The following is a 10000-nucleotide window of genomic DNA, read 5'->3' as shown; positions in this document are numbered from 1 at the left end:
AGGGGGTAGAAGGAGGAAGGAGGAGAAAAGGAGGAAGAGGGAGGAAAGGAGAAGGGAGGGAGGGAAGGAGAAGAGGGGGGTAATGGAGGGAGGGAAGGAGAGGGAGTAGAAGGAAAGGGAGGAGAAGGAGAAGGGAGGAAAGGGGGAGAAGAGGAAAGTGAAAGAGGGGGGGAGGGAAGGGAAGAGAGGGAGTAGAAGGAGGGAGGGAAGGAGAGGGTAAGAAGGAGGGAGGGAAGGAGAAGAGGGTAGAAGGAGGGAGGAAAGGGACGAGGGAAGGGAAAGTGGGAGGGAGGGAGAGGGAACCAGAGGGAAGGGGAGGAAGAAGAGTGAGAAGCAGAGAGGAAGCAGAAGGAAGGAGAGGAAGGAGGGAAGAGGAGAGGGATGGAGGGATAAGGAAGCAGAGGGAGGAAGGAAGGGAAAGAGAGGCAGAGGGAGGGAGAGCAAAGATAAATGGAAAGGAAAAGGTGGTTGGTAGTGAAGGATAGGGAGCAGTGAATGAGGAAAGGATGAAAGGTAGGAAAAGAAACGAGAGAGAAAGAGAAAGAGAGTAAGAGAGAGAGAAGTGAGAGAGTAAGAGAGTAAGAGAGAAAAAAGTGAGAGAAAGAGAGAAAGAAGTGAGAGAAAGAGAGAAAGAAGCGAGAGAAAGAGAGAAAGAAGTGAGAGAAAGAGAGAGAGAGAAGTGAGAGAAAGAGAGGGAAGTGAGAGAAAGAAAGAGAAGTGAGAGAAAGAGAGAAAAAGAGAGAGAGAGGAGGGATGGAGAGAGGGAGGGAGGGAGGGAGAAAGAAAGAGAAAGGGAGGGAGAAAGAAAGGGAAAGGGAGGGAGAAAGAAAGAGAAAGGGAGGGAGAAAGAAAGAAAAGAGAGAGAAAGAAAAAGGAAGAGAGAGAGAAAAAAAGAGAAAGAAAGAGAGAGAGAAAGAAAGAGAAAAAGAGAGAGAAAGAGAGAGAGAGCGAAGGCGGAGGAGAAACGGGCGAAGATCCCAGGGGTGGAGTCATTAAAACACAGTTAACCTCTAGGCTCTGCGGTGCACGTGCCTCGCCCTCTCCTTCGTTCGAGGGTAGAGAGGGGTGCGGGGCGAAGGGAACGAGAAGTAGAAGACGGACAATGGAGGAGGAGCGATAGGCTCGGGAGGTTGCAGCCGTAGTTTTGGTTGTTGTAGCAAAGGGGTAGTTGTGATGTTCATGGTAATGTAGGGAGTGGTAGGAGGTTCAACGGAAGAAATAGCAAGAGCAACAGAAATGACACCACCGACAGCACCACCAAAACTACTTACACCAACAACAACAACACCACCAATTCCAACACTACCACCCTATCACCCTCCCACCACCACCACTACCACCACCACTACCACTACCACTACCACTACCACTACCACTATCACTATCACTATCACTATCACTATCACTATCACTATCACTACCACTACCACTACCACTACCACTACCACTATCACTACCACTACCACTACCATTACCACTACCACTACCACTACCACTACCACTACCACCATCACCACCACCACCACCACCACCACCACCACCACCACCAGGAAGAGGACGAGGATGAAGAGGAGGAGGAGGAGGCTTCCTACTACTACTACTACTACTACTACTACCACCACAAAGATATTAGGAAACGGAGGAAGGCGAGGATTAGAGGTAATAGATGGAGAAAGAGGAATAAGAAAGATTGGAAAAGGATGAGCAGGATGAGCAAGAAAAGGAGGAGAAGTAAAAAGATGAAGAAGGGGAGCAAAGGGAGAAGGGGGGAAAGAAAGGAATTAGGAAGAAGAAGAAGAGGAAAAGAAAGAAGAAAGGGCGCAGGAAGGAGAGGAAGGAAAAAAGCGATAGGGAGGAATATACGGACGAAATGGAAGAGGAGGAAGAAAGGGAGAACGTCAAATTTAGCCTTGTCCAATTAGACGCAATAAACATGTTCTAAACTTGTTTTGAAGGCGAGATGAAGGCTGCCAAAGGGCGATTTGATCAACCGTGTCTACAAGTTCGCCAAAACATTGCAAATTCTCAGAAGGACTCCCTCTGGAATACGTAATTTTAAAGAACGGAGCACGAGAGAAAAACGGGATAAAAACGGAGCGTTGACGATTAGGCGAAGAGGCAAGAAATACCCAGTGTTGTTACTCGGTATTAGGTTGTAGGGTCGAGTTATGGGGTTGCACTGTACGACGTGAGAGGCTTGTAGAAGGGGAGGTTCGTGTGGCTCGGCTGTTGGGTCTAGAGACGTTTGGGGTTGTTTACAATGTGAGGAATGGTAGTGTGTGGGTGTGGGTGTAGGTGTATGGGTGTTTGTGTGGGTGTATGGGTGTTTGTGTGTGTTTTGTGTGTGTGTGTGTGTGTGTGGGTGGGTGGGTGGGTGGGTGGGAGTGAGTGTGGATGGGTGGGAGTTTGTGTTTGTGTGTGTGTGGGTGTGGGTGTGTTGTCATATCTAATTTATGTGTTCATATATATACTATACGCAGTGCGCATTGAGAGTACTTGCACATGCAAGAAAGATAAAATGACAGCAGAATTAAGTGCGGCGAGAAAGGAGTTGCAACGAAGGCTGGTAATTGACACAAAAAATACAGCGAAATAATCCTTATATGAAAGCCTTTACACTCCACCACACTGAAATATACCAACCCCTTCTAGCGTCGGCGGCGGGAGGGTGTTGGGGGGGGGGAGGTAGGAAGGGGGGGTTTATATAACTCTCGTGATCGGCCGACACGCGGAAGTTGAGTGAAGGACAGACAAGGAAGAGCGCCGACGAGGGATTATATATTGCGAAAAGCGATTGATCCGTATTGGCTGATTTTATCGTTTTAGTTCACCGGAAGGCCATAATGGGCGGCTGCCATGAAATGATCCTCTCGCTGTCTTAACCAACCTCCTCCTCCTTCTCCTCCTCATCCTCCTCCTTCTCGCTTCTTCTTCTTTTTCTCTTCTTCTTTTTCTTTTCTTCTTTTTCTTTTCTTCTTTTTCTTTTCTTCTCTCTCTCTTCTCTCTCTCTTCTCTCTCTCTTCTCTCTCTCTTCTCTCTCTCTCTCTCTCTCTCTCTCTATCTCTCTCTCTCTCTCTCTCTCTCTCTCTCTCTCTCTCTCCTCCTCCTCTCTCTCTCTCTCTCTCTCTCTCTCTCTCTCTCTCTCTCTCCTCTCTCTCTCTCTCTCCTCCTCCTCCTCCTCCTCCTAGCCTCCTCCTATCTAGCTATCTCTCCTCTCTCTCTCCTCCTCCTCCTCCTCTCTCCTCCTCCTCCTCCTACTTCTCCCCCTCCTCCTTCTCTCTTCCTCCTCCTTCTCTCCTCCTCCTCTCCTCCTCCTCCTCCTTCCCCACCTCCTCCATCTTTCCCTCCTCCTCCTCCTCCTCCTCCTCCTCCTCCTCCTCCTCCTCCTCCTCCTCCTCCTTCCTCTTCCTCCTCCTCCCCTCCTCCCTCCTCCTCCTCCCTTCCTCCTCCTCCCTCCTCCTCCTCCTCCTCCTCCTCCTCCTCCTCCTCCTCCTCCTCCCTCCTCCTCCTTTCATCCCCAGCCTCCTCTCCCCCTCCGCACGTCTTCCCTGTTATCTGCCTTCTTTTCTTTCCTTTGTTAAGGTTTCTTTCAATAGCTATTTATCTGGTTTTATTTTGAGTTTGCTTTTTTCAGTAAAATTTCTTATTTATATCTTCTTTATTACTGTTGTTGTTGTGTTTTTTGTTGTTTTTCTTCTTCGTATTATTATTGCTGTTGTTATTATTATTGTTATTATTATTATCATATTTTTGTTATTATTATCATCATTATTGTTGTTGTTGTTATTATTATTATTATTATTATTATTATTATTATTATTATTATTATTATTATTATTATTATTATTATTATTATTATTATTATTATTATTGCAATTATTATTATCATTATTATATTGTTGCTGTTGTTATTATTGTTGTTGTTATTATTATTATTATTGTTATTATTATTATTGTTATCATTATTATTACTATCATTATGGTTGTTGTTGTTGTTGTTGTTGTTATCATCATCAACATCGTCATCATCATCATCATCATCCCCATCCCCATCCGCATCCCCATCATCACCACCACCACCACCATCATCACCATCACCACCACCACCATCATCATCATCATCATCATCATCATCATCATCATCATCACCATCATCACCACCGCCATCACCACCACCACCACTACCACCACCATCATCATCATCATCATCACCACCACTACCACCACCATCAAATAAAATCCACATCTCTCTTCGACACATCTTCGCCGTTGTCTTCATCGCCCCCATCATCAATAGCCATCATCCTTCCCCTGAATTATTTCGTCTTTCGTTCCTTGTCGCCGTCGTGGCTCTCCTGGCTCGCTTGCTCCTCCTCGGGGTCCCTCTCCTCCGAACGCTGTCTGGAGGAGGTTTTCCGTTTGGTAAGGTGTGCGTTGCGAATGGACTGTCGACGCTTTTAGAGGGGGAGGGGGAGGGGGAGGGAAAAGGGGAGGGGGGAGAGGGGGAAGGGAGGGTTTTCAGGTGGGGGGAGGAGGAGGGAGGGGAGAGGGAAGGGCAGGGAGAGGGGAGGGGAAGGGGAGGGGGAAGAGGGGGAAGGGTGAGGGGAGGAGGTGGAAGAATGTCATGAGGGGGAGGAGGAGGAGGAGGAATATGAGTAGGGGAGGAAGAGGGGGAATATCAGGAGGAGGAGGTGGAAGAATGTCATGAGGAGGAGGAGGAGGAGGAGGAGGTGGAGAAGGAATATGAGTAGGGGAGGAAGAGGGGGAATATCAGGAGGAGGTGGTGGTGGAAGAATGTCATGAGGGGAGGAGGAGGAGGAGGAGGAGGAATATGAGTAGGGGAGGAAGAGGGGGAATATCAGGAGGAGTCAGGTGGAAGAATGTCATGAGGGGGAGGAGGAGGAGGAGGAATATGAGTAGGGGAGGAAGAGGGGGAATATCAGGAGGAGGAGGTGGAAGAATGTCATGAGGGGAAATGGAGGAATATAAGGAGGAGGAATGGATGAATATGAGTAGGGAGGAAGAGTGGGGGAATATCATGAGGGGGAGGTGGAGGAATATCATGAGGAGAAAGTGGAGGAATATAATCAGGAGGAGGATGAATATGAGTAGGGGAGGAGGTGGAGGAATATAAGGAGGAGGTGGAGGAATATGAGGAGAAGGTGGAGGAATATGAGGAGGAGGTGGAGGAATATGAGGAAGAGGAGGGGGAGGGGTAAGAGAAGACGAGGACGAAGAGAAGAGGAGGAGGAAGAGACGAAGAAGAGAAAGAGAAGAGGAGGAGGAGGAGGTGGAGGACGGAGGGGGGGGAGGAGGAATCTTAGGAGGAAGAGGAGGAATCTTTGGCATACGTAGAGCCAAGGTTAAGGAAAAGAAATGTGTGTGTTTTTATTTTCGGTCTGTCTGCTTTGGCTGTCGTTCGTTCTGCTTGTCTCTATCAGTCTGTGTATCTTTGGCTGTTCATTTAGCTGTCGGTCTATGTCCATGTCGTTGGCACTTTTTTTTCTTTTTTTTTGCGTCGGAACTGCTAAATAAAGTCAGGAGATTAGCATTTTTGTTTCCTTTCGTTGAATTATTGCTTGCACAAGATACGTTTTCTGCTTAAGAAAATTATTAGCTTCGGAAACGTTGTCTCAAGTCGCACCAGAACAGCTGTAGGAGGGCGCCATTCAATTATACAACTGTTTAGGCTTCTCCCTCATATGTATTGTGTGAGGAAAGACCCCCGTCGATCTGAAAATGGTCATTGCTGTTGTTTCTGACCTTTATTCTGACTATCTCTGTGCGGTTGAAAAAAAAAGTTTGTATGTAGTAGGGAAGAAGGGAGAGGGAAAGGGGAAGTTAAAGGGAGAGGAAAATAGGAAGAGAAGGAGAGCGGGAGAGGAAGAAGAAGGGGAAGTGGAAAGGAAAGAAAGATAAAAAGAGAGAGGGTGCGAGAGGAAGGGGAAGTGGGAAGCAAAGAAAGAGAAAAAGGGAGAGGGAAAGGGAAAGGGGACGTGGAAGGGAAAGAAAAAGAAAAAGGGAGAGAGAAAGGCAAATGAAATGACAGGAAAAAAGGAATGGAAAAACAGCAGAAAATGAAATAGAATTTAGATGAAAGGAAACGAAAGGAAAATTGAGAGTGAGAAGGAGAGGGAAAGAGAGGGAGGGGAAAGGCGAAGGGAAAAAGAAAGGAAAGGAAAAGGAGAAGGAAAAGAACGGAATGGAATGGAGGAAGGGAGGGAGGGAAAAAGGGAGGGAGGGAGGGAGGGAGGGAAGAAGGGAGGGAGGGAGAGGGAAGAAGGGAGGGAGGGAGGGAAGAAGGGAGGGAGGGAGGGAAGAAGGGAGGGAGGGAGGAAGAAGGGAGGGGGAGGGAAGAAGGGAGGGAGGGAGGGAAGAAGGGAGTGAGGGAGGGAGAAGAAGGGAGGGAGGGAGGGAAGAAGGGAGGGAGGGAGGGAAGAAGGGATGGAGAGAGGGAAGATGGGAGGGAGGAGAGAAGATGAGAGAGGAGGGAAGATGGAGGGAGAGAAGATGGAGGGAGAGAAGATGGGAGGGAGGGAGAAGATGGGGGGAGAGAAGATGGAGGGAGAGAAGATGGAGGGAGGGAAGAAGGGAGGGAGGAAGAAGGGAGGGATGGAAAGAGAGAGAGGGATGGAAAGAGAGAGAGGGATGGAAAGAGAGAGAGGGATGGAAAGAGAGAGAGGGATGGAAAGAGAGAGAGGGATGGAAAGAGAGAGAGGGATGGAAAGAGAGAGAGGGATGGAAAGAGAGAGAGGGATGGAAAGAGAGAGAGGGATGGAAGAGAGAGAGAGGGATGGAAAGAGAGAGAGGGATGGAAAGAGAGAGAGGGATGGAAAGAGAGAGAGGGATGGAAAGAGAGAGAGGGATGGAAAGAGAGAGAGGGATGGAAAGAGAGAGAGGGATGGAAAGAGAGAGAGGGATGGAAGGAGAGAGAGGGATGGAAAGAGAGAGAGGGATGGAAAGAGAGAGAGGATGGAAGAGAGAGAGGGATGGAAAGAGAGGAGAGGGATGGAAAGAGAGAGAGGGATGGAAAGAGAGAGAGAAATGGAAAGAGAGAGAGAGATGGAGAGAGAGAGAGAGAAGGAAAGAGAGAGAGAGATGGGAAGAGAGAGAGAGAGAGAGAGAGCAGAGAGGAGAGAGAGAGAGAGAGAGAGAGAGAGAGAGGGAGAGAGAGAGAGGGAGAGGGAGAGGGAGAGGGAGAGGGGAGAGGGAGAGGGAGAGGGAGAGGGAGAGGGAGAGGAGAGGGAGAGAGAGAGAGAGAGAGAGTGAGAGAGAGAGAGAGAGAGAGAGAGAGAGAGAGAGAGAGAGAGAGAGAGAGAAAGAAAGAAAGAAAGAGATGGAACTCAAGACAGAGAGACAAACCGAAGTCCAGACTGAGTGTTGTTTGCAGTACTTACGGAATGATGCTCTTCAGCCAAATACGTATTATCATCGCACCTAATATGTGGTTAGTAACACCTTCAGAAAATTTTGTGCTACACATATTTTTTTTTTAATAAAGACCGATGATTCTTATGTTTTGCAACATCTAAGTCTTGACTGCAATCAGCCAAAAACGCAGTATCATTGCATCGAAGAGATCCCATTAGCCTTCCTCTCACGGGCGGCCATTGCAAGCCTCCAGCCCCGCTTGGCATCACGCCTTCTCCTCTCCTAACCCCACAACTGCACCGACTCTGTTGAACTTTTCAAAACACCTATAAAACTTTTAGCGTAACAAAAACACTCTCCTTTCCCCCTTCATAAACTCTCAGGCAAACGCAACGCTCTGCGAACTCTTTTTTTATATTTATTTACACACGGTTTTATATCTTTTATCTGTGATCATCTCCTGTAACGTGAGAGGCATTTGTTTGCGGTCTTCGTTGCATGTCCAGGCAAGTTCTGAATTAACGCATCGAGGCTTTGCGTCGACGCCCTTCGCTTACTCTGTCGCAGCGTCCGTCCAGGTCTCGTTGGTGAATGAAAGGGGCTACGGCGTCTTCAGCCCTCACTGGAGCCATAGCCGCCCGGAAAAAGGAATTCCTAACCCTCCCAACTGCGCGAGGTGTAAGCTGCCTTGGCAAACACCTAGTTTTCATAATCCGCTCTCTGCCCTGCTCTCCCTGCCTTCCCTGCCGCCTGTATCCACCCACTTGTGAGACGATATTCACCCTCTTCACACGCGGGAGACGAAGGGTGCGAAGGTGGATGGAAGGCGTGAGAAAGCGTACACGGCGATGGAATAATCTATTTTATGCCTTTTCCATTTCTGCTGCTTGCCTAATGGGGTCGGTTTGAATGTACTTCTCTTGAAGTTTTATTGACAAATCAGTGTTGGAAAGGGACATTTTAAACAAGTACACCCATGCGGTGCTTGTGTTTAGTATGCTCTACTGTTTAGTGTTTGTGTTTAGTATGCTGTACTCTGCAGTCAATCTTCTCGTCGCTCACGTTTTTTCCTCCCTTTTTTCCTCGGGTCTCCTGTAGGTGTTCATGAAAAGCTGTTGTTTCCTCTTTTAGCCCTCCGTAGCCCCTCGCACAGCCTCCCTATTTTCCTTATATTGCCCTCCTCTGGCCCTTTCCGAGCTTTCACCAAAGTTCTTTTTGTTTTCTTCCTCTTTCCGTCTGCATTTCCCAGTCATTTTGGTTTCATCTTCCCTCGATTTCTCCTTTTGCTCTACCCCGGATGGAGTCCCATTCGTCCCCTTTTGGATTCAGCTTCACGTGTCCTCTTCTTTATCCTCCTGTTCCTCTTTTTATCCTCACCTCCGAACCCCCTTTCCTGCTGCTCCTTCGCCGCCGACCTCGTAACCCCGTCCTTATCCCCATCACTTTCCTCCTTACTCCATCCCTACCCCTTTCCTGGCTCCATCACACTCCTCCACGCCCCCATCACTTCCCTCCCCACTTCGTCCCCATTCCTCCCTCTTCCCAACCCCATCCCCTCCCTCTTCCTAGCCCCACCCGCTCCCCCTTCCTGGCCTCATCCCCCTCCCTTCCAAGCCCGATCACACTCCTCCCCACCCCCATCCTAGTTCCATCACTTCCCTCCCTACTCCATCCCCTCCCCCCTTCCTTGCCCATTCCTTTCCCCTTCCTAGCCCCATCACTACCCTCCCAACTCCGTCCCCATCCCCCCCCCTTCCTAGCCGTATCACCTCTCCCTTCCAGGCCCCATCCCCTCCCCCGTCCAAGCCCAATCCCTCCACCTTCCTAGCCCAATCCCCCCTTCCTAGCCCCATCACTACCCTCCCAACTCCGTCCCCATTCCCTCCCCCTTCCTAGACACATCCCCTCCCCCTTCCTAGCCCCATTCCCTCACCCCTCCTAGCCCCATCACTACCCTCCCAACTCCGTCCCCATCCCCTCCCCCTTCCTCGCCCAATCCCCTCCTCCTTCCTAGCCGCATCCCCTCTCCCTTTCCTGGCCCCATCCCTTCCTTCCCCACTTCGTCCCCATCCCCACTTTCCTCCTATCCTTCGAGAGCTCGCAGTGTCCCGTCGCGGCTCGGCTTGTGTAAGGAGGACCGGCAGCTGGAACTCAAATGCCGATTAGGTTTCGATTTTTGCCTCTTTCCTTTTCTTTTCTTTTCTTTTCTTCTTTTCTCTCCTCTCTCTCTCATCTCTTCCCCTCTCAGGTGCGATTCTCTCTCTTTGCTTTTTCGATTTTTTGTGTATTTTATTTGCTTTGCTTTGCTATTCTCGTTGCATCTCTTTTGTTATCCTCCGACACCTGTGTGAGAAATGTTCGTGCAAAGAACAAATTTATGGAGGGATGGAACGAGGGAACGGCGAGGTGTGGGAAGGGGGTGGGTAGAGGAGATGAGGGGGAGGGGGGAAGGGGAAAAATGGGAAAAAATGTAAGAGATGAGGGAAGGAAGAAGAGGGAGAGGACGAGAGGGGTTGGGGGAGGGAGAAGAGGTTGGGAGGCAAATGGAGGGACGGAAAATTAAAGGCTAAAAGAAGAGGGATAGGGAGTAGGGAGGTGGGAAAACAGAGAAAAGGGAAAAGCTGGATGA

General features: G+C 49.1%; 1 protein-coding gene across 1 annotated transcript in view; it reads right to left on the bottom strand.

Annotated features, from left to right (window-relative positions):
- LOC138865512 (uncharacterized) overlaps positions 1-8003 on the bottom strand; it is a 40653-nt gene extending 32650 nt beyond the window's left edge. The window contains exon 1 of the mRNA XM_070136196.1: positions 7929-8003. Coding sequence (XP_069992297.1) covers positions 7929-8003 — 75 coding nt within the window. The remainder of the gene's footprint in view (positions 1-7928) is intronic.
- Positions 8004-10000: the final 1997 nt, after the last annotated feature.

This window comes from Penaeus vannamei, chromosome 21 (assembly GCF_042767895.1).
Source record: "Penaeus vannamei isolate JL-2024 chromosome 21, ASM4276789v1, whole genome shotgun sequence".
NCBI classification, from domain to species: domain Eukaryota; kingdom Metazoa; phylum Arthropoda; class Malacostraca; order Decapoda; family Penaeidae; genus Penaeus; species Penaeus vannamei.
The sequence above is the reverse complement of the archived record's forward strand: the minus strand, read 5'-3'. Positions and strand labels throughout refer to the sequence as shown.